At 38.3% G+C, this 26347-nt stretch overlaps 1 protein-coding gene across 1 annotated transcript in view; it reads left to right on the top strand.

The window, feature by feature from the left end:
- The window catches only part of LOC150080799 (putative oxidoreductase ZK1290.5), a 99195-nt gene that overhangs the window by 23201 nt on the left and 49647 nt on the right, over positions 1-26347 (top strand). The window contains exons 3-4 of the mRNA XM_090381401.1: positions 3130-3253; positions 24080-24181. Coding sequence (XP_090237527.1) covers positions 3130-3253; positions 24080-24181 — 226 coding nt within the window. The remainder of the gene's footprint in view (positions 1-3129; positions 3254-24079; positions 24182-26347) is intronic.

Genomic DNA, 26347 nt, shown 5'->3' with positions numbered 1-26347 from the left:
AGGGACTCCACTAATAACATCAGTCCACGATGAGCAGTGTCCATTGATTACCACTCTCTGTCTTCTCCCCCTCAACCACCCCTTTATCCATAGCAGCAATTTGCCTCCAATGTCACACTGCTCCAATTTGTGTAGCAGTCTTCCATGTGCAACAGTATCAAAAGCCTTTCTAAGATCCAAGTATATAATATCAAAGTTATTCCCTGCATCCAGTTCTTTTGTGACTGCATCATAGTATCCAATCAAGTTGGTCAGGCAAGACTTCCCCTTAACAAAACCATGCTGTGTCTGAGCTATAACTGAAGTCTTGTCTAAATGATCCTGCAGTGCTTCTTTAACCAGTGCCTCCATTAATTTTCCTGGAACAGAAGTTAAGCTCACAGGTCTATAATTACTTGTGTCAGCCTTTGATCCTCCTTTGTGAATTGGGGTCACATTTGCACATTTCCAGTCTATGGGTACCTCCCCTGAGTCCAAGGAAGCTCTCATAATTATGGCTAAGGGTTTGCTTACTTCCTTTGCTGCCTCCTTTAATATAACTGGATAGATCCCATCCACCCCGGGTGCCTTTCTTGTGTTTATCTTCAACAGTTTCTTCTTGGTGCCTCCGTAGCCAGGTGGGAAGGAGCAGCAGTGCGTAGCACATGCTTCTTGATTAGACCGGGGTTCGAGCCCGTCACCACCAAATACGGAGGATGCGGAAAGGTCAAGGAATGACCACCGCATATCCTGGAGCAATATGGCCTTAGTTGCTAATGCTCCTAAAAACCAAACAACAACAACAACAACAGTTTCTCCTCCACTTTACTCCCAGTTATTTCAAGATTCTGTAGCTTACTGCTAGAGTTGAATACACCTCTGACATTCCCCTCGCTGAATAACTCCTCATGTGTGAATGTCGATGCAAAATATTCATTTAGTTTATTAGCTACCTGAGCAGGATCATCAACACTTGACCCATCAATATCAAGTGGACCAATCTGATTCATCCTCTTCCTTCTAGAGTTTACATAAGTAAAGAACTCTTTGCTGTTTTTCTTTGCATCCCTTGCCAAGGATTTCTCGTAATCTGCCTTCGCCTGCCTAACCTCCTTTGTAACTTGGTTGCATATCAACTTGTATCTATCATAGGCTTCTGTGTCATTTGTTAATTTGTATGTATCCCATGCATTTTTCTTCTCTGCCATATGCCTCATTAGTTCATCTGACATCCATTTTGGCCTAAACCTTGAACAATATTTCTTAGTTGGTATGTAAAGCCTAGTAGCTTCCAAGATAAGTTCTTTGAATGCTTCCCATTTTGAATTTGCTGTTGGTAACATCATCAGTTGGTCCCACTGTATAGAATTTAAATACTGTCTCAGTCCATCTTAGTCGCCTTTACGGAAGCAATAACCCTTCCCTTTACCCCTAATGGTAGTTACCTCTTTGAGTAAATCCCACTTCAGCACACTGTGATCACTGCCACCTAGTGGTTCATTTATCTGCGGATTCTTAATGCATGAAGAATCACTGCTGATAATCAAATCAAGAGTATTACTCCCTCTAGTTGCCTCCCGAACATGCTGATGTAGAAAACAATCATCCAATAAATCCACAAAAGCCCTGCTAGTGTGTGAGTAACCAGCCCCCAAATTCCAGTCAATATCTGGGAAATTAAAATCTCCCATTATAAGACACTCTGATTTACTGGCCCACTCTATTTCCCTGTACAGTTCCTTATTATACTCATCAGAGTCATTAGGCCTATAGCACACTCCTACTCTCAATTTTGATCTCCCAATGTTTATGTCACACCAAACTGACTCCACACTGCACTGTCCAGCGATGTCGACTGGCTTCACTTCCTTGGTTTTTATGTGTTTCTTAACTAATAGCATAACCCCTCCCCCCTTCCTATCCTGTCTATCCTTTCTGTAGACGTTGTATTCCCCAAATTGAAGTTCTGCATCCCTTATATCTGTGTGACACCACGTCTCTGATATCCCAACAATATCTGCCTTCGATGTTTTGAGCAATACCTCAAATTCATCAAATTTATTTACTAAACTCCTAGCATTGGTGTACACGCAAGTATACCTGCACCTGTTTCTATTCTTAGCTACCCTAACACAACCCATGTGTTTACTTGTACCGCAATGGCTCCCAGCAGTCTCTGAAATACCATGCATCTTGTTTTTCAGGCTTCTGCTCATTCTAATAGAATCAGTGCAAGAATCTCTTTCACCTCTGCCAGTGGCTACTGTCAATCTATTGGTCTTTGTCTCCCCCCAAGTTAGCAGTTTTCCGACCCACCTAACACTGCCTCGATAGCATCAGCAAATATTCTTGCACCCTTTCTATTTAAGTGTATCCCATCCCTGTAGAAGCAATCTCTCCTGTTAACAAGTACAGTCCAGGCTGAAAAAAATTCTACCCCTTGAGCCTTGCACAATCTTTCCAGGGCCGAATTGATCGACAAGGCTCTCATCATATACTCCCTATATGATGCTCATCATATACTCCCTAAATCAACTAAGTTGTCTTTGCCCTACTGGAGAATTACCTGAAGATTTAAGGAATTGGTAGCAGATTTTCGAGAAGTTTAAGCTGATTGAGCAGGACAAGGTTTCTCAAAATGGAAAGTGGAATGCAATGTGCTATCATCGGCAAAACTATGGATAGGATTTCCAGTCAATGGAAGAAAGTCATTAAGGTCACCACTAAGGTACACCTTGTGCAAAGTAGCTCTGTCTGGTAAACATACTAGTTTAGTGTCCGATTTGCAGCAGTGAAAATTTTTTTTTTTCTTGCAATCTACTCACACTGGAAACTTTTAGCTAAAATGTCAAATATTTTCAGATTTGTACAGGCATTATATTTATCCTATGTTTTGAATTGCAACATTACATGTGTACCATTAGATTGAACTTCTTATCATTGAGAAATTATGCTTGCATTATGGCCATAGTAGTGGATCAGTTGATGCACCACTAAAATGTAAGCTAAATCAGTTTTCTTTTTTTTTTATTCTTATTTATTGAATTATTTAAGTGGTCATATGAACTGTTTTTTTTTTAGCCAAATACAGATAATTTTCTATAATGATTTTGTTAAAAAAAAAAAAAAAAACTTTAAATTCTTCTGTAGGATAGTGAAGTGCCCCGTGAAGACCTATTTATAACTACAAAAGCTTGGCCTTCTGATTATGGATTTTCCTCAACAAGGAAATCATTCTATGGTTCCATGAAGAGACTAGGCGTAGATTACATAGGTATGTTTTTATATTGTTGGCAATAATTATAGATCTACATTTATATATTGAAATCAAATTTAAGATTTTTGGTAAAATGAGTTACTGTAGTGAATAATTAGTACAATAGTATTTTTATAATTTAATAAAAAAATAAATATATAAATACAGATAACCCCCATATAACATTTGGTTCCTGCAAAATCTCGTGTAATGCGAAACAGTGTTATATGGGACTAAGAACTAGTATAAAAGGGGGGCGGTTACGTTCCAAAGGCTAACAAAAATACTTTTTTTTTTTTTATAACTATCGGAAACTTAATTTTTATAATAGTAAAAACTAAATATTTTTATAATGGTAGTAACTTTAAATAGTAATAACTGAACAAACGTCTTACCTTACAAACTGTGATACATAATGTCAGATAGAGTACTTTCATTTAATTTTATTTCTCTTCATTGCTGCTAAGCACAATCAAAAGAGAACATTTTGTCTGTTGCGGAATATCACCTTCTGAACTTTCTTCTGCATCATCTAGATTTTGTGTATCTTTTGCTCTCTTTAAAAAAAAAATTAGTAATCTGTGTTTGTTTGCTCTTGCTTGATAGATCTTTGTAAATTTCTTGGTATAGAGCTAAACATTTTTGAAGCTCCCTTTTGAACTTTGTGCTCCTTTTCAGTAGAAGGATCTGCATTCAAAAAATAAGATTCTAATTGCTCGGCTAAGTTTATGCCTTCCTATATGCTTTTCAGTGTAAAATTTGGAACTTCAGAATTTTCAACTCCCCTATCATCCTCTGAATTGATTTGGTTGGTTTACCTCCCATGCCATTTCCACCATATCTGCTTCACCAGCCTCTTTTCTACCAGTAATTCTTGAATGTCTTCAGTAGTCATATAATCAAAACCTTCCCCTCCTACCAACTTAGCAAGTTCTACTATTGCACCAATTCAGTTTTCTGCCGATTCGACCATATTTCCTGAATGAACTGACTCTGGCCATACATTTAATGTTGATGGCTTACTTCTTTGAGCGATAAAGCTGTGATTCCAATACAGTCCACAATTGAAAAATGTTTCCATCACTCCAACAGATTTGGAATCAATTTTTTCCAAAATCCATTGTAACAATTTTCTGATGTAATGAATTTTAAAGGTAGATATTAATGCCTTGATCTAATGGCTGAATTAAAGCAGTTGTATTAGGTGGTAGGAATATTACTTCAATGTTTAGATGACTTAAACCTTTTGGATGGCCTGGCACATTATCCAATAGTAATAAAACTTTGAAATCTAGATTTTTCCACTTTAATAAATAACAAAGAACACGGCATGCACAAGTTGCAATAAACACAATATGCTCAAGTGAGATACGGAGTAATGAGTTTCTGAAAATTTATTTGTATTTTATATGATTGAATATTTCAGTGAAACACATTTCGCCATAATAACGTGAAAACCCTGAATTCCAACTATCGGAACTATCACAAATGCAATAAGATAGTTTACTACCCGATTATAATTGATTACACTAACAGAAAAGCCCAACAAACCAGAAACTGCTAATTGTTTTTATTCTTTTATGGTAGTGACATCCAGAAATGTGCTTTAGAAAAATATCACAAAGGTGATAACGACTAGCAAGTCAACAGCAGGGATTCACAAAAATAATATAGCAGGGCTTTTCCCAGCAGAAAAGCTCAAAAATACCGAGTTATGCAAGGTTTCCTGCAGTTCTCTGTGTTATAGCAAAACCGTGCTATATAAGTACCGTGTTATGCAAAGATTGCCACAATTTATTAATCATGTTAGAGCGAAACAGTGTTGTAGAAGTACTGTGTTATACAGGTGTTACCTGTATTATAATTTTTATAAATGTAAATTATGTAGAAATGAATAAGCATTGTCTACGTGTATTCCCCCGTATGTAAATGGAATAAAGTATATGCACACACAGATACAGTTGTCTAATGCAACTGTATCTAATTTATCTAATATTTAATCTAATATTTAAATTCTGATTTAAATTTGTATCTAATAAAAATACATGCACAATGCAATGTTTATTGGGAATATAAAAGCAAATATGCAGTTTTATTGAGCATTGTTTGCTAGATTTTCTGTCCTTATCTATGTAGATAACTAAGGAGTTCTCTATCCTTTAGAGAACAAAAGTTGTATGCAAATAATAGGATTTGAAGTTTTAGTGGAAAATTTGACTAGTCTTTTCAGGAGTGAGTTTCACTAGTAAGATCTGTGGAGAAAGTTTGTTTCTTTTATCACTGATTCATAATTTTAAAAATTTCAAAATTCATAAAAGTGAACTTTGAACAAAATTCATAAAAGCAACCCTAACATCAGGAAAAGACACTCCTAAAACAAGTGAAGCCACTAACACTCAGATCAGTATTCCAACCAGTACTCCAATGGTCTCGAATGACATTGAAAACTTCTAAAGACTAAGAAAACCGAAGCACCCACCAACAGTATGGAAATGGATGAACACCAAGATTACAAGGAACCCATCCTGGCACTTCATGCCAATGACACAGTGGATACTGGATGCTCTATGTCCCAAAAAAAGACTGGAAAAAATTGAGTACAAAAAAAAAAAAAAAAAAGTCAGATGAATCATCCTTGACTAAACTGAAATAATGCAAAACATCATACAATGGAACTGCAGAGGACTAAGCAGCCATTCAGATGACCTGAAGGATTTACTCAGCTAAATTAATCCCATCCTACAGGAAACATTCCTGTCACCGTAGATCTCGCCAAAATTTTTAAATTATATCAGGTATAGACAAGGTAGAAGATCAGAATTTGCTGCACATGGAGGAGCAGCTATTCTTATTAATTCTAATATTCCACTGAGGCCATCCAGTTACAAACCTCCCTAGAAGCTGTGGCAGCTCATATCGAAGTTGGTAATTCAGTTGCTCTTATTTCTATTTGCATTCCATCATCTTTGCCATTTCCCCATTCAGAACTGGACAATCTCCTTACACAACTCGAATTTGCCTTTTCAGTTATTTTAATGGCCACCATTCATTGCGGGGATCCGCTACAGTAGACGCAAGAGGCAAATTGATTGAAGATTTTTGTATAACAGTGATACTAAATTTGCTCAACTTTGGATTTCCCACATATATCCACTTAATACAGGATCCATTTCTGTAATTGACTTACTTGTCAATTTGTTCACCGTCCATCTTTCCAAGAGACTTAAAGCTAAAGTAAGGCAAATTAGATGGAAAGCGAAACATGATTCGTAGATTGCCTTTGCCTCGACCATCACAAAAAACACCAACACCTGTCTCATCTGGAGATGGATAAATGGCAAATTTGCTCAGCTGCCCTCTCCGATACTGCATTGGAAAGGGAAAGACGTGTCTACTCCTGAAGAAGTTGCTAATGCACTAGCAGAATCGTTTGCTACAATCTCTGCTTCTGCTTCCTATGCATACTCCTTCCAAAATATTAAAGCAGCTGCAGAATGGCATAAAATCAACTTCTTCATGCACTGCTCCTTCCCTTACAACCAACCCTTTACGTTAACTGAACTCAAAGGATCATTAAATAGATCATCCAATAGTACTGCAGGCCCAGAAAGTATTCATTACATTATCCTGTAGCATTTACCTGAAAAGGACTTGCTTATTTTGTTGATCTTCTACAATCGGACCTTCAATGAATCTTCTATGCAATCAGATCTTCCTGCTACCATTCTTTTATTATTGCCATACCAAAACCAGGAAAAGATTCTTCCCTGTTCAAAATTATAGGCCCATATCTCTCATGAGAGCTGCTTGGGTAAAATTTTCGAAAGGATTGTTCATACAAGCTCACTTACATCCTGGAGTCACAGAATCTCCTGCCAGATCATCAGTATGACTTTCAGAAAAATAGATCAACCCTAGAAGTGCTCATCAAAGCCGAATCTCATATCTGCAGTGCCTTTTTCAGGAATCACCATCTAGTCATTGTTAACTTAGATCTTGAAAAGGCATTTGATACTACCTGCTGTGACCCCAAGTGCCAAGCAATTCTGTGATCAAGTGACTTTGCTCTGAATTAGCACTCTTTCTTGAAGTAGAAATAGTTTCCTTATTTAAAGCATTTATTAACACACAATTAAATAATCTATAGTAAAGAAAAACTTTACTATAGATTAAGAAGGAAAGCAACCTTTTATTTTCTTGTTATATCTTAATTACTAACTCCTAGTGCTTTGTCACAGGGTGGCACTGCTCCTGCCTCCACATGGCGGGGGCCGGTAACGTGGAAGGAAAAAGCTCTCCCTTCCAGGGCAAAATGGAGCGAACTGACTCCAATACCCAGGAATCCACTGGGTCAACGGACCCGAATAGAACTGACACAAGATGTGAGGAATCTAGTTCTTTCCGAGATACCGCTAAGGCAATCAGAAAAGGCGATAGAAATGACTGTCTCCACAAAGATTAAAAACTGGCATTAAAGCTTTAAATTCTCCAACATATATTATTATACATTCAAATACTGAGAAAGCGGTAGGCCAATTGTCACCCTTTCTCATACAAAAGACTGTTCAGAGTTGTCGGCCCACCAAAACAAGTTAAAAGACTAAAATCGGGCGATATTTTGGTAGAAACAGCCAATGCTAAACACTCCGAAAGATTATTACAAATGACAACCTTTGCAGGAATACCAGTAACGTATCCCCACACAATACATTAAATACCTCAAAAGGTGTCGACCGGGCTAGCCAGGTGGGTAAAGTGCCTGCCTGACAACCCAGAGGTGTAAAGTGTGTTATTGTCATATGCCACCAGGGGTTTCCCCCATCTCCACATTGCTTTCATTGTGGGTGAACCAGCTCACTGGGAAATGCCAGAGATTTAAGTGTGAGGGACTTGTTCATGTGTAGTGTAGTGTCGTGTACCGTTATTCATCTGGTCATTTAGCCGCTAGACCCCCACTGAGGCCCAACGTTGCCCCACTTATGCTCCATGGAGGCAGACCAGGAACCCAGTAGACTCAGTTTTACTCTGGCAGGTCCTGCCGCTTACTTTCCTGAGATTTCAGTGGCTAGGACCAAAAAAAAAAAAAAATCCATTAGGTTAGTGACGATGCACACACACACACACACACATATATATATATATATATATATATATATATATATATACACACACACACACACACATGTACAATTTCATACACATGTATACATACACATATGTGTTGGCATGGGGGTATGATCGCTAAGGTTGTTATGCCGAATTTGGACTCAAAGGATTTTTGGCACGTTAATTTTTGTTGTGTGGGGCTTTCGTTAGCATAAAGATAGAAGTGGGGGGAGACAGAAATATGGGACCAATAGAGTAGGTAGCCCCAGTTTTCAGTGATGCATGCCCATGCCCCACCAGAGTAGATGTAGGGTGGCGAGAAGGGGAGGGGCGAAGGTCATCCCCTCCCCCTCCCCAAGGATGTGGGAATAAAAGGTGAAGGGGGCTAGAATGCCCTCTTCAGGTCGCCATCAGTCTGTTGGCAGTTATGCTGCTTTTTGTCTCTTCTCTGTTTTCAATGTCACTCATGGGGTAATCCCTGTCCTAATGTCTCTTCCAGTTGTCAGCGTTCCATTTGGTCGAGTCTGGTATCCCGCAAATTTCGATTTTCTGTTTCATCTGGTAGCGTTTCTTGTCAGTCTCTGTGTTGATTGCTGTAGATTGCAATTAGCATTTTCCTCCTAGTGAATAGATCCTGCGCGAAGAGGGAGAGCGCCCTGTATTCTTCCTCTGAGTCCAGGAAGTGGGACTCCAATCCCTTCGGAAGGTATCTGATTCTTGTTATGAGAATCCCTCTGAGGTCCTCATATTGTGGACTCATATATTCGAGCTTGGATCAGAGTAAAATGCAAAAACTTTGGAAGGTGCATTATGGCCACAGAAGCTGATGCGTCAACAACTACCAGAAAAAAAAAAAAAAAAAAAAAAAAACCTCAAAAGGTGTCATTACGGAATGGGACCTTCTAAATGTGCCTGAAGAGGAAATTCAAATGGAGCTTCAGGAACAAGGAGTCATCAGTGTTAAAAGAATTAAATTAAAAAAGAAAATATAATCACCCCCCCCTCACCAGGAATCTGATACTCACTTTCAACACACCTAAATCACCCAGATTAGTAAAAGCTGGATATCTACACTGCAGTATAAGACCGTATATCCCGAATCCTCCCCGTTGTTTCAGCTGTCAGAAGTTTGGTCACTCACAGACAGTATGTAGAGGAAAATTAACATGTGCAAACTGTGGTTTGCAAGAACATGCCACTTCTACTTGCACATCTGAAACCATAAATGTGTAAATTGTAAAGGGGAACATACTGCATATTCAAGGGAGTGTCAAATTTGGAAGAAGGAAAAAATGATACAAAAATACAAAGCAGAAAATGGAGTTTCATATCAAGAAGCTAAAAAGGCGATTGCAATAAATATAGCAAAGAAACCTTATGTGCAGATTACCACAATTAAAAAGACTCTGGAAATTAAATTACCCAATTCAAAATGTTGTGGCACACAAATAGATATTACAATCCCCCCCCCCCCAGGAGAATTCATCTCAGAATGGGTTCGTGAGTTTTACAAACCATCACAAAAACAAGAAAAAATTATCAATACTCCTTTACCTTTCCCACCAGTTAATTCAGAAAATGTAAGAAGAAAAGTAAACAAAGAAAGGATAGGTAGTACAGGAAAAAAGATGGCAGAACAAATGGACAAAGAGGTAAGAAACCAAGGAGAAGAACCAGTTCTCGAAATCTTTGCTGAAGAAGAAATGGATACGGGTAGACCATATTTTTCAAAGAAAGACAAAACCAAGGTAGACAAAGTGAAAACAGCCCCAAGGAAGCAATCCAAGGAAACATCCAACCCGAAATGACAGATACGATTATCCAGTGGAACTGTCGAGGTGTTTGCTCAAACGCTAATGATGTTATAGACCTCATCACCCAGTACCACCCACTAAGTATCTGCCTACAAGAAACCTGTTTAAAACCACAGGACAATAGTATAATCAAAAAATCAAATTATACCACATATAGAAAGGATCGCATAATGAATGGAACAACAAGAGGAGTCACAATATTAGTTAACAAACATGTACCTTCCCAAACAATATCATTGAACACACCATTAGAAGCAGTTGCAAGCTCGTCTAGCAATAGGCTTCAATATTACCATAGCCTCAATATATCTACCCCCTAATCAAGAATTCCGATTTAAGGTTTTCGAACAGCTGATCACTCAACTACCACCTCCATTCTGCATTTTAGGTGATCTAAATGGACATCACCCACTATGGGGCAATCCCAAAATAGACCAGAAGGGTAAGCAAATAGAAAAATTAGTTGTCAAGAACAACCTAATGATTTTAAATGACCACACACACACACACACACACACACACTTCCACCTTCCATCAAAGGGCAGTTCTGCAATAGACTTATCAATCTGTTCCCTATGACAAAATGGAGCGTGCTTGAGATTCCATTGAGCAGCGACCACTACCCCATAATTTTGAAAATCATGAAGAAAACACCATGCCAAGCAAGTAGGCACCCCAGATGGAAAATATATGGTGCAGATTGGGAAACATTCAGGTCACTAGCCAAGTTAGACTGCAACATTATTAAACGAGAATCAATACAAACGTTAGTGGCGTATGTTACTGATAGTATGCTTCAAGCTGTGGAAAAGACAATACCTAAAACATCTAACATTAGAATATATCCAAAACCATGGTGGAACAAAGAGTGCCAGGAAGCTAAAAAAGAGAGAAAGAGAGCCTGGAACCTCTTTCGCAAAAATTCAACAACAGACAACCTGATACAATTCAAGGGAGCCAGAGCTTAGGTCAGGAAAGTGCAAAAAAGCTGCTTGGATGAAATTTGCATCCACTATAACCATTTCCACACCAGCTACACTTATCTAGAAAAAGATAGAAGGATGACAAACAATTCTCAAATAAATCCCTCTCCATTGCTAAATTGGAAGGAACAGTTGGTTACAAATACCTTAGATATAGTCAATATGCTTGGTGAAAATTTTTCGAATACATCTGCTAATTGTGCATACCCGACTGCTTTCAAAACGTACAAGAATGAGGCCGAAAAAATAAAACTAAACTTTTCTAGCAATCAGTGTGAACAATACAACTTGCCGCTCACGGTAGCAGAACTAAAACAAACTCTGCTACAGGCGAAACACAGCGCAGTCGGTCCTGATGAAATCTGTTATGCAATGATACAATTAAATGAACAGTTCCAATTAGCCCTGTTAGATCTATACAACAAAATATACCTTAAATTATTTCCCAAACAAATGGCACCATGCAGTAATACTAGCTTTCCCAAAACAGGGGGAAAAAATCTATCAGATCCACAGAACTATCATCCCATAGCTTTGACTAGCTGCTTAGGCAAGATCTTAGAGAAAATGGTCAACAATAGACTAACATGATATCTAGAAAATAATGATCTTCTCAACTCAGAACAGTATGGCTTTAGAAAAAAATCGCTGTACCTTAGATGTACTTAAACAACTGGAAAATCAAGTAAGAAATGCTTTTCTCAGGAAACAACACCAAGTCATGGTTAATTTTGATATCCAGAAGGCATATGATACCACGTGACATTATGGTATACTTAGAAGGTTACATCAACTTGGCCTTAGAGGACATCTACCCCTCTACATATATAATTTCCTTAAGAATCGGACCTTCAAGTTTGAATGAACAATACACTTTCCAATATATTTTATCAAGAAGGTGTCCCTCAAGGATCTGTACTAAGTGCCACACTTTTTGCAGTCCACTTCAGCACAATAATAGAACAAATCCCAAACAATATATTTACAACTGCTTATGCTGATGATTTCAGCATTTCTTATCAAGTGCAGCATATGAGGACAATAGAACGGCAATTACAAGTAGCCATAAAGAGTCATAAAATGGACAGAAAGAAATGGATATAGAATTTCGGTACAAAAGACTGCATGTATATATTTCTGCAGAAAAAGTAATCTCCATCCTGACCTGGAACTCAGGCTGAAAGAACAGATCATCCCGGTTAAAAATAGTGTCCGTTTCTTAGGACTAGTTTAGTTTTTGACAAAAAAATTGACTTTCATAGAGCATATCAGTCACATAAGAGTCCACTGTCTGAAAAAAATGAATATCTTGAAGGTCCTATCCGCTATATCCTGGGGAGCAGACAGGACAATCCTACTATATTTATATCGCCTTCTCATTCAGTCTAAGCTAGACTATGGTGCCCCAGTCTGACTCGGCAAGACCTAGTGCCCTGAGATGGCTTGACCCGGTACATCATTGCGCACTCCGTTTAGCCCTTGGAGCTTTCTGCACCTCACCCATGCAGAGAGAGAGAGCGCCTCCGTAGCCAGGTGGGAAGGAGTAGCAGTACGTAGCACACGCTTCTTGATTAGACCTGGGTTCGAGCCCATCACCATCAAATACGGAGGATGCGGAAAGGTCAGGAAATGACCACTGCATATTCCCAGAGCAATATGGCCTTAGTTGCTAATGCTCCTAAAAAAACCCATGCAGAGTCTGTACTCCGAAGCTCAAGAACCTCCTCTGCAAATCAGAAGACAAAATCAATTACTTTTCTTATGCTGCTAAAATAAAATTCTTACCAGGTCACCCCCTACAGAAAACTCTTTTTGCTTCTGAATGGGAACAACATTATCAGCAACAACAAAGAATCAATAAACCTGCGAGTGTGAGATTAAAAAACCTTCTCAGTAGAGAGCTTAACCTGGATAACATAACTCCGCTGAAGAAGCAGTCTGCACCACCACCATGGATAATAAGGCAGTCTGCACCACCCTGTACTGATAAGACAGCCTTTATGCGACTTCTCCTTCCACATTTGGAGCAAAAAAACCCTTTCTCATATAAACCATCAACAGCTGCATGCTGCTTATAAGGCACAATTTTCAGATCATTGCTTTCTATATACAGATGGATCCAAAACTGATTCTCATGTGGGAGTGGCAGTTTACTTTTCTGACATCACATTGGCCCAAAAACTCCAAAAAGACTAGCATTTATACTGCAGAACTGCAAGCCATTATGTTAGCACTAAATTAAATCAACCATTCAAGTTTCCAAAACAGCATAGTTTTTACTGACTCCTGTAGTTCCATGATGGCAATACAAAATATTAATTCTAACAAACATCCACTACAGCAGCAAATTCAATACAGAGTATCAAAACTCTTTGAACAACGTCGTAACATTAGATTTTGCTGGATCCCAAGTCATGTCGGAATACATGGTAACGAGCAAGCAGACAGAGCTGCAAAAGAAGCCAACAACAATATTTCTGCATCAGAATATATCCCTTTTTTCAGACTACAAACAAGTTATTGATCACAGTGGAATACATCACTGGCAGCAGCAATGGCAAGTACTAACCACTAACAAATTTCATCAGAATAAAAGAACCATGGAAATCCAGCATTCAGAAAAATAGACATGATGAAGTGATACTTGCAAGGTTAAGGATAGGACACACATTTCAGTCACTCTTATCTTTTGTGAGGAGAGTATTCCCCCCTTTGCCCTATCTGTCACACACAACAAACAGTAGAACCTGTACTGATTACTTGTCCAGCTTTTGCAGATGAGTGCCGAAACTCCTTCAAAGAGCTAAACAAACATCACTCCCTCACTCTCAAAACAATACTGGAAGATAGAAAAAATATAGCCGATGTTTTTCAGTTCCTCAAGAAAATAAATTCTATAATCCAAATATGAAACCAAATATTATCTCTAAAGCAAGCTATAGTCATTCTCTGTGACTCTTGGAAATTATTAGCAGCAATATATGAATTAGAACAAATCCGTTGTATAAAATCTTACAGGTGCATTTTAGCCACAGTAGCTCTTGCGCCAAGAATTCTTAAATCAAATCAAACTACCTGCTGTCATGGTATTCTTATGCATCTTTACCATCTGGGATTTAGGGGCCATTTACCTGAAATAATTAATTTCCTGCAATTATGCACCTTTCAGGTCCTTTATAAAAACATACTCTCTGCTTCTCACATTCAGGAAGGAGTCCCACAGGGATCAGTACTTAGTTCAACACTTTTTGCAGGTAGAGTTAGCAGCATGACACAAGATATCCCAAAAACTATTGAAACTTGTATATGCAGACAATCTTACCATTTCCTGTCAGTCCAAAAGTATCAATACCATTGAATGCCAACTCCAACTTGCCATAACCAAAATAGAATCCTGGACTTTAAGGAATCGTTATTGACTATCAGAAAAGAAATGCACTGTCACTCATTTTGCAAGTGTCATGCTTTCCATCGTGATCCTGAATTACAGATCCCATTTGCTACTAACGTGAAATTTGTTGGTCTGATATTAGACAGCAAGCTTAATTTCCAGCTCGCATCACTCATTTAAGAAATGCTTGTCTAAAGCATATGAACATACTTTGATCAGTCTCGTCCATATCTTGGGATGCTGATCGGTATACTTTATTGCATCTTTACAGAACTTTAATCCGTTCATGCAATTATGTTGTCCAGTGTATGATTGTTACAACACTACTTTAGAAAGTGTAAATGTCATCCAGCACAGTGTTGTGAGGACTGCTTTGGGCTCTTTCAGGACTTCTCCAATTTAAAATCTGTATTGAAGTGATCCTCTATTACATCTTTGTAGAAAAACTTTACTGCTCCAATATGGCACTAAAATTCAGTCTTCCATCTCACCCCAACTGGGAGTATCTTTATAATACTTTGTGGGATATGTTCTATGAGAGCAAGCCAAATGAAAATAGATCTGCTTCTGAAGATTAAAGAGCTTGCTCAGAGTTAGAATATTGATTCAAGTGATATTTTATTTTTTCATGACACAACTGCTCCTGTTCCACCTTGGACATACATTTCTGCCTCTTACAATGTACATTTTCTTCAGTGGGAGAAAAATCACACTTCTTAGCAATAGGTAGTTGCACTCGGCTCACGCTATTCTGAACTCCCATGCCTGTAAAATCTATACTGACGGATTAAAAACTGCTAATACGGTGCAATGCTGCTACAGTTTTTCCTTCGTTTACTGCTACAGCCTCACTACCATTAGCCTGCAGTGTCTTCACAGCTGAATTATATTCCATCAAGTTAGCACTTAATAAAATTATTGAGCTTTCCATCTCACCTGCCATAATTTACACAGACTCCCTCAGTGCTGTCTTCCATAAGGAGGAATTTCTCATCTTCCCATCCTATCTTTACATACATTCATTCCCAGTTAATCTCCTGCAGTGCATCCAATCAGTCAATCAGTTTTTTCTGGATCTCTGGTCATTCTGGAAAATGAAAGTGCTGACATTGCCGCTAAACATCCTCAACCCATTTTCTCACAACATCCTCACATGCCTTGCAGCGACTTTTAGCCTATCATTCACAAAGCATGCTATGACAACTTTTCACAGATCTGGAAAAGTAACACAAACAAACTTTACCAGATAAAACAAGATCCAAAGCTGTGGTTTACTAGCTTCCGACAAAACAGGCGAGGGGAAGTGGTATTGGCAAGACTTGAATTGTACACGCTCATCATACACATCTCTTCCTACTATTGGGAGAAAACCCACCTCAGTGTTCATCCTGTCAGACACAACTTACGGTCTGTCACTTTCTGGTTGATTGTCCCTTACATTCTGCAGTCAGCTCTAACACACTTTTCAATCTCTCTCCACATTGAACATCTCTCATGATTTATCTCACTTCATAGGAAAAGAAGCAAATATAGAAGAGCTTTTGGTGTGCCTAAAATATATTGACATGTACAGGAGCATATAATTTAACATCTATAGCTATATGTTGCCTGTAAATAAACAATGAACAGACACAATTTGGCCTCAGTAGTCCTTGTATTGTTAAGCCCAATACCAACAACAAAAGCATTCACTTTCAAACATATTTGGAAGCAGTTGCAGTGTGAGCCTCAGTCCAGTTTACATTTGCATTCTTTTCACTTTATCTTCCTCTTGACTCGCTGCCCACAACAAATGAAAATATGGAAATAGAGACAAATGACAAAATAGTCTTAGAACTTCCTTCCTTTTGAAGGAAGGTATGGACACTGGACAACATCTGTACTTCTCAAAAAAAGGAAAAATCCAAGACTGAGAAAGCAAAGTCCTCAGCCATTCGGAAGCCACCCGATGGACCCAACAGATCTAAATAATGGCCACATTCAAAATCCTCAATTATTCACAAGAACAGAGCTGTGGGATGGAGAAGTTTCCATTCTTTTGGGTAACCATACCCCTTTTCAAGCTACATCACTCGCCACCAGCTTACAGGCGGTAGTAGTTTGCCTTACATTAGGGTTCCTCTTAACTGGCTACCCATACATTTATTGCGATTGACCTCTCACCTCTCAATATGCTCTCCCTCCCTCCTCCCTTTTACATACATGGGAGATTGAAGACCACCTTTATGGTAGCGACCACTTCCCTGTTTGTTCACCCTTTATAAAGGGAGACCATATCACCCGTCTAGGACACCATGGTGGAAGATCGATCACGCTGATTTGAATGCCATCAAATATCTAGCATTGTTTAATATCACCACAGTCAACAAGGAGCCGATTAATGTTTCAGTGTAGCACATCATGGAAAGTATTATCCAGACAGTGGTAATTGCAATTCTGAAGACATCGACCCAGTTTCCACCATTTCTAAGCCCATGGTGGAATGCAGAATGCCAAGCAGCAAAAAAGGCTCAAAACATGGTGTGGGGTATATTTTGTCATTATCCCACCACAGATAATCTAATAATCTTGAAATGTGCAAGCAGCAAAAAAGCATATTACGGTAGACATCAGAGTCTGAAGGAATCGTTGATCCACTTAACATCTTCCACCACTCAGACTTTGTTCTGTAAGCTATTTTGGCATAATGTCCGGGAAATTAAGGATAGATACACATCATACGGTATATCACTCATAGAATGTAATGGATGTGCAATTGCATTTGCTAACTTGTCTGCCAAAAGCATCCTATTCTGAGCCTCTGGCCATCAAACGGAAAACTGGAGGATGCATTTGAAGTTATCTTCAAACTGTAAGGGATACAATTGGTCTTTCACAGAATGCAAAATGAACATGGCACTATATCCATCCCATGTGAATGCCGTTGTGCCAGGTGACATTCATTATGAGATGATTCATCATCTGAATCTGTAGATCGGTTCCTCTGTCTGTACAATAGAATAATCTTGAACACCAGTTTATGGACTCCTGGCCAAAGGTAATCGTGCTTGCCTTCCTGAAGCTGGGAAAGTATCCAAAATTTCCAAATAATCATTGCCCGAATGCTCTAACAATCTGCTTGTTCAAGATCCTGGAAAGAATTGTGGTATTTAGAAGCAAATGACCTCCTTTCCACAGTACAATGTGACTTCCAAATGAACAGATCAACAACTCCACCATTTAATAAGACTGGAAACATTTATTGAGATGCATTTCCTGTGAAATGCGAGCATCTGATGTCAATTTTCTCTGATATGGAAAAGGCATTTGGAATTTTAAAAGATATCCATAATTTTGGTGTTAGGGCCATCTAGCTGTTTTCATTAAATATTTTTTACTGAACTGTTTTCCAAGCTTTTGTGGGATCCATTCTCTCTCGATCTTTTAAAAATGACAAGAGGAGGGAGTCCCCCAAGGGTCAGTTCTCTAAGTGTTATGCTTTTTGCTATCAAAGTAAATTCTGTTACTGAACAACTTCCTGAGTCTGTACACAATGCCCTCTTTGTTGATGACTTTAGCATCTTTTCAGTCATACAACAAGTGTTATTGAAAGACAATTGCAGCATGCCATTGACCATGTCAACTCTTGGGCAATGGCTGATGATTTCAGGTTCTTGTCTCAGAACACCATCTGCATCCACTTTTGACACAAATTCAAATAGCACCGGAGACAAAATTCTTGGGGCTTGTATTTGATAGTAAATTGACATTCCTTCTGCATATCTGTCAACTGCAAATCAAGTGTGCAAGAGGAATGAACCTCCTTTGTGCCATCTCATCCAATAATTGGAGAGCAGACATTTGACTTACTCCACCTCTATTGTGCACTGGTCTGATTTAAATTAGACTATGGGTTCCAAGTATATGCATCTGCCAGAAACAGTGTACTACGATGGCTAAACCCAGTTCACTGTCAAGCCACCTCCATTGCTACTGGAGCATTTCAAACATCCCTGTCCAGAGGTTACATATTGAAACAACTGAATTGCTGGTGCCGCTCTGACGAAAGCAATTGTCGCTAAAATATACTTTTAAACTGAAATCCCTCCCAGATAATTTTACGTGGACATCAGTTTTTGAGCCACAATGGGAAAATCTCTATAACACCTGTTAACTTCCAATCGTCCCTTTGGCATTCTTGTCCAGGTGTTGCTTGAGATTATGATAGACAATGTTGTCCAGTCACCAAGGCAACCCCTTTCACTCTGGCATGCCCACTTTCCACCATGCAACTTCTCCCTTAATATTAGGTGAAAGGTCAGCATTTCATGATCTGTCTACCTAAAACTCTATGCTGCCTATCAACCTACTTATTCTGATTTCCAGCCTGTATTTGCTGATGGCTCTAAATCAGTGGGATCTTATTGCTGCCTTCCCAGATAGCATGGTTTCTGAGAAGGTTCCCTAGGAGTGCAGTATATATACTGCAGAGTTGTATGCTATAAAACTGGTCTTGGCGCATTATAGCCTTAGTTGCTAATGCGCCAATAAAATTCAAACCAAACAAAAAAAAAAGCAGAGTTGTATGCTATAAAGCTAGCTTTGGATCACATTAAAACTAATTATCGAAAGTGTATCATTTACATAGATCTTTTAAGTACATTTCAGGCTTTATCAATGATGAGATACGAGGGTGGTTCAATAAAGAATCGCCCTGACCTAGCTGCAGAGGTGCTAGCCTGTTGATTCTTGGCACAGGTTTTAGTCCTTCTCTACATAGCCACCATGCAGATTTACAAATTTTTCCCATTGATGGATGAGGCTACAGATACCGCCTTTGTAGAAGTGGTGAGGTTGGTCTTTGAACCATGACTCTGTTGCAGAAATGAATGTCTTGTCATCAGGGAAGTGGGTCCCCCCGAAGAAATGATTTGAGGGAAGGAAACAAGAAGCCCAATGGTGCAAGTTCAGGTGATTAGGCTGGATGGGGCAGTATTTCATATCCACAAGTGGCCACTTGTATTGTTGCTATTTCAGAAGTGTGGACTGGGGAATTGTCTTGAAGCATTCTCACACCTTTGGACAACATGCCATTCCTACGTTTTGATTTTCTCCTGTAATTTTGTGAGTAAGTTGGCATAATAGGCACTTGTAATTGTTCTACCTTTTGGCAAGTAATCAGTCATTATTATGCCTTTCTCATCCCAAAACACTGTTGGCAAGACCTTTCCTGTCGACGCTTGGACCCTTGCCTTCTTGGGGGGTGGGGAAACCATGATGTCTCCATTCCATGGACTGCTTTTTACTCTCAGGGTCGAAATGGTGTATCCAACCTTTATCCTAAGTGATTAGACAAGAGAAAGTCTTCCTCATTTTTTTGGCACAGAGCTAACAACACTTGTGATTTCTGTTGTCGATCAGCCTTCTGGAAACCAGTCAGTAATTGAGGAATCCATCTTGCACTCAATTTCCATAAATGGAGTTGGTCATGAAGGACTGTTTCAACAGAGCCCACACTAATCTTCACCTCCCGGGACAATTTGCGCACAGATATCCAGTGATCTTCCATGATTAACGACTCCACTTTTCTGATTGTGCTGTCATCAATGGCTGAATAGGAACGGCCTGGAATGGGCTCAGATTCTACTAATGTCCGACCACAACTAAACTGTCTATACCAGTGCTTCACAATGCCATAGGATGGGACTTCATCCTTGTATACAGCAGTCATCTCCTCGTGGATTTCTTTAGGAGATTTCCCCTTCAAGAACAGATATCGGATTACAGCTCTGGCTTCAACTTTGTCCATGATGTTACTTTGTCACACATTCAGCTCTGTAAGAAAAAAACAAATTAAGACACGGCTGAATTTTTACACCGTTAGTACAGAGAGATGTATGATGCCACACACAAAATATCATGACTGCGATATGTGGAAGTATGTGAGGGCAATTCTTTATTGAGGATTGAACCCTCGTGTAATCCTCATCCAGTCCTGTCCAGGGTTCAGGAGAAGTTTTCTTCTCTTTGTGAATCTCCATTCAACATTAGCTTTTGCTGGATTCCAAGCTAATTTGGAATCAGGGATAATGATTTGGCATGCTGCAGGCAGATCAGTACAATCCCAGAGCAATCACAGCCTGCTAGTCCTTTATACAAGCAAGTGATGTATTACACTCCAAGTGGCAACAGTCATGGCATGGGCAGTCACAAGTTGTATAAAATTAAGCCCTTAATCGAAACATGGCAGTCTAGTCTGCACAAGAGATAGAGATCTTGCTCACCTCCACATAGGATCCAAACATCTTATGCATTCTTTTCTGCTGAGAGTAGATGACCCTCCTATGTATGAGGACTGATACTCAGTCAGATACTCTGACACCATATGTCAGTTGTTTTTAACTATTTAAAACTAATTAACTTATTAGTTTCTAATCTAGAGGTTTTTCCACTGCACTACGCATTGCAGTAAACTTTCGTGTAACATTCCAGTTGCCAAGCAATTTATTAGGGACTAAGCAATTTCCAGCTGTTTATAGAGCTTTTTGATAAATATACCAGTTTATATAATTTTCATCCTCAACTCCCTTTTATTTTAGTAAAACAGCTCTTTACCTTACAATTAGTAAGTGAAGGCACAGAAAGAAAACTCTCTCTCTCTCTCTCTCACTTATTCTCACTTTTACTAATCTAACACAGCTGCTTGGTCACTAAGTGGCACTGCTCTTGTCTCCACATGGCAGGGCTGGAAACCTGGGAGAGGAAAGCAACACTCACAGGGCCAAAAGAGCAAACATGAGTAGTAAAATAACTGCTTCTACTTTCTTTCAAGAGAAAGCCTTACCTAGTAATGATGCAGATAATGCAGAAAGGACAAAGGGACAGAAGACAGATATGGACCCACCAAAAATACTGACATACTTTGTCATACATTCGACAGGAGACCAAACATTAGGACATATGCCTCTGTTTGTCATCTAAAAAACATTGGAAGGTTTAGTAGGATCTCTCAAGTTGGTTTGATGCCTTAGATCCAAGGATATACTAGTGGAAAGAGAAAATCCCAAACACTCTAACAAGTTGTTAGCAACAACAATTTTTGGAGGAATAACAGTAGTTGTAACACCACACAACACACTTAGTTCTTCCAGAGGAGTAATCTCCGAGTGGGACCTCTTAAATGTGTCAGAGAAAGAGCTAACAGAAGAACTGAGAAACCAAGGAGTGACAGAGGTGAAGAGAATTAATATCCAAAGAGACAGAAATATAATTCTAACAAGAAACCATACCACTGCCTTTAACATACCAAAACCTCCAGCAGTCAAAGCACGATATCTGAACTGCCAAGTAAGACAGTACATACCAAATCCATTGTGAGCATTGTTTCAAATGCCAGAAGTTCTGATATTTCCAAATGGCATGTAGATAGCAATCTCTGCAAAATGTGGTTCTAAGGAACACGAGACTGTTTGTTCTGTCAATATCTTAAAATATATAAAGTATAAAGGGGAATACCTAACTTACTCAAAAACATGCGAAAAATGGAAGCAAGAGAAACTAATTCAGAAATACAAAATGGAACATAATACAATGTACAAGAAGCAAAGAGAATAATAGTCATGGTCTACAAACAAACCATCATAAGCCCAAACAGTTATCTAATGTAAATCAGTAGAAACCCAAACTGAAATCTTCATACTTCCAAACGAATCACTTGCTGGATTAAAACCAAACAAATCATTTACTGGATTAAAACCACAAAAAACAGGAGAAAATACAGTGAATACTCCAATTTCTATTCTCACAGAACAGATATCCATAAATCAACACCACAACAAAGTTCAACATAAACCTACAAACACCAAAGCATCAGAACAGATGGACATAAAAAAAAAAAAAATAAACATCTAAAAAATTAGTATCAGAAATCTTCACAGAAGAAGAAATGGACAAGGTCTGGCCTTTCTACCCAAAAAGAAAGAAAAGACAAAACATAAGAATACTTCACTTTCGAGGCAATCCGTAAGCCCTAGAAAAATCAAATAATGGATCAGTTCATCCAGTGGAATTGTGGAGGACTATGAGCCAGTTATGACAATGTTCTGTATTTGATCATACACCAATATGCTTTTGTCTTCAAGAGAAATACCTTAGACATCAAGACAGTCATTTCAATAAAAGATTTTAATCAAAAAAACTAAATGCAGCTAGGCATAATATCATAAGAGCTTGAAATTATCTATTTAATATCATTGTAGAAACACCATAGATAGCTCTCTAAGAGAAAACTACAGAAGTAGTGTAAAATTCATCATTTCATCTGTATCTCATATTGTGACCATCCTTCACAGCGAGTTACCATGCATTGCACTACCTCGAATAAACAATGCTTCACTAATAGAGAAGTCTATTGTTACTTATTCTCGGTGGGTATGACACTGTTTCAAGGCTCGTTGCCCTGTCACCCTGGTATTGCCAACATGACAACCCAGTTGTGAAATTAATGCCATAATATGAGAGATGCTAAAAGGTGTACATGATAATACTATAATCAAAAAGTAAATGCAACTAGGCATAATATCATGAGCTTGAAATTATCTATTTATCTAAGAGCTATCAATGGTGTCTACACCAATATTAAATAGATAATTTCAAGCTTTTATGATATTATGCCTAGTTGCATTTAGTTTCTGATTATAGTGTTATCACGTACACCTTTTGGCATCTCTCATATTGTGGGATTGACTTCACAACTGGGTTGTCCTGTTGGCAATACCAGGGTACCTCCCCACCCACTGATGAAAAGCCAACAAGGCTTGAAATAGTGCCATCTGGGTGGTGGTTGGTATCCACCAAGAATAAGTAACAAGGTGATTTGTGCCACTGTCACTCTCTGGTTGGCTGAAAAAATGTGAGACAGATATTGACAGCTATGTTCATCTACCACCTTTCTCTGCCCACAGCACTGTCCATGATGAGATGTTATTCTGGAAATGGCATATTCCTAATACACTCTTGATACTTTTGAACGGGGATAGTGCAATTTCTGTACCACCTCCGTGATAGTGACCCATGTGTCTGGCACCCGCTATCATTCCTCTTTCCAAGTCGGTTAACTCATGACATTTATCCATACTGACACTGAATTACCGTCTGCGTGAATGCAGTGTACCTATATACCTGGCAAGCAGTGGGTTCATCCACTAGCGAGAGGGGTGACACCATTGCGTTGCCCAGGAACCAGGTATCCCATGAATTCTGTCCTTTCAATTTCTAATTTTAGAGACTAAATAGATTCCAGGGTACCACTAACATAAGTTTTAATAGAGTAGTCAAAGGAAATATATAAAGCAAACTAAAAGTTAGTAAACGAAAATGAGCTAATTTTTGTAGATTCCTATAATTGAGTCCTTTAGTGAATTTGAATCTGTATTAAATGGGAGAAGTTTTATTATGTACATTTATATATTATTGTCTTTGCATAGGTATATAGTTTAAAGTGTTTGTCTCCTATTTATAAATTATAGACAAAAATATAAATATTTATAACAGTTAAAAAATTTTTTTATAGATTTATTTATGCTTCATTGGCCACTTTGCCCATCCTCATGTGAAAATAAATCTGAAACTTTAGAAGAGTCTTGGAGAGCCTTGGAACATCTTTATGATGAAGGTAAAGGTAACATATTACATTAATTTCAGTTATATTAAAAAATTTTTTTCTGTTTATTCTTTTGATGTTTATTATTAGTTTTAGAATAGTTTGGCTACTAAAAGTGTGAGTGCTAGGGCGGTAACATATTTGGTGAATGAGAAGTGAAATGTGCCACATCATGCAAAAATTTAAAAAATAACATGTAATTTGAACAAGTGTATTCAAAACACATATTTGGAGCACTCAGTTACAACTTCCTCAGATGCAAATGATGAAAAATTTTTCAATTGAAAATCAGAAAATGTAATGCAAAATTTGACAATTTTTTTTTTTTTTTTTTTGTCTGATAAGTTACATTATGTAAATGTTGGCTGAATATCTGAACTTAGTGCACATCTCAGCTCCAGCTCCAAACTGACATCAACAGTCCTGAATCTGTATTTTGACTTGATGAATCCCATCGTGAATGTTGATTCATACACCCACATTGACCTAAACAAACGATTTTTTTTTTTTTTTTTTTTCATTGAGTAAAGCGGCCCCTAGCCAAAAAAAAATCTCCCACACATATAGTATAGTACAATATACAATTATTTACAATACGAATTTTACATTCACATTACAAATCAACTGTTTGTGCAATGGTCATCCCCTCAGCTACAGCAGAAACTGATGAAGAGACATTGTCCACAGATGAGCACAAACATCACATCCTACAGACTGATCATCACAATGAGCTGGACAAGTAGGCTACAACAGAAACCGACGAAGAAACATTTTCACAGTAAGCACAAGCATCACGTCCTAGAGATTGATCATCGCCAGTATTCTCCAAAAGACAGAGTTCAGCGAACAGCCATCTACCAGCAGCCAGACAGCTCAACAGAAGCTACTCATATTAACCAGCAAAACCAAGCTGTAAGAAGGTGTTATTGCAGGATCAAATCCAAGAAAAACAACTAAGGCTTCTTGCCAACTGCATTGGCAGGAGCAGAAGTGGACACCCACCCATTTAAGAAACAGAGAACCAACATCCTGTCCACCTCTGCAAAGAATTTTCTCTTTTCCTATATAAAAAAATTAACATACTGTTCCCTGTAAAGAAGAGGGTACAGTCCACCAATTCATCCATTATTCAACCTTAACTCTTCCAATTGCAAAAGTATATTCCTTCTCACAAAAACTGAATTTGCAAAATTTTGAAAGGCAGTAAAATTTTCCCTTGTTTTAATAAGTAATGGCTCAATCCCATCCACCAGACAAGTTATTATTAACATTATTCAGTAAATCCAAATGCAAATCAGCATATTCCAAACAATTAAACACATGTTTCCAGACCACCACACGTACAGTTGCATCTTGCTACGATTCCAAGGCTATTCAGTTTAGCAAAAAATTATCCATGACCTGTTAGTAAGAATGCACAAAGTAGATTTGGTACTGACCAAATTGGTTTAATATAATTCACACCATTAACATAAGGGAAAAATTTGAATGTTATTCTACCTTTTCCCAAACAATTCCATCTGTTTCGCCATTTTTGTAAAAGGAGCTCCCAAATCCTCTTTTCGTTTCTCAAGTCATTTAAAGTGTTAATTTCGATGCCCAGCAACTCGGATTTTATACGTCTTTTCAAATAAAAGGATAGGCTTGTAAACACTAACTGCAAATGAAGTGGCATTTTGAGTAACACAACTCGATGTATAGAATAGAGCTTTCTGGTGTTGCTTACTTTGATTGCATGGCCAACCCAGATTGATGCACCATATGTAACAATCAGCAGAAAAATGCAATCATAAATCAAATGGTGTGCTTTCCCCTTTATCCCCCATTCCACCCACGTTATTCTTGATATCATTGCAATAAATTTCTTCACTTTCTCTGATATATAATTAATATGTGGGATAAAGTTCAAGCCACTAGCAATACATATTCCCAAGTATTTAATCATTAACACCCTGTAAGGAAATACCATTCAGTCTTATGAGTGAAGGTCTACTAAGAGCCAATTTACCCTTCAATATCATGATTTTAGTTTTGTCTGTAGAGATTGTCAACCTATGTAAATTACACCATTTGCATAATTCTTTCAATATGCAATCAGATCTCATTTCAAGCTTTCTGGTGTTTCCGTGCACAAGTATTACCATATCATCTGCATGAGCTATTGTGTTGCAAGTGGTC

The sequence above is a fragment of the Mastigoproctus giganteus genome, chromosome 9 (assembly GCF_048544385.1).
Source record: "Mastigoproctus giganteus isolate SK-2022 chromosome 9, ASM4854438v1, whole genome shotgun sequence".
NCBI lineage: Eukaryota > Metazoa > Arthropoda > Arachnida > Uropygi > Thelyphonidae > Mastigoproctus > Mastigoproctus giganteus.
Note: the sequence above shows the minus strand (reverse complement) of the source record. Positions and strands in the feature narration are given on the sequence as shown.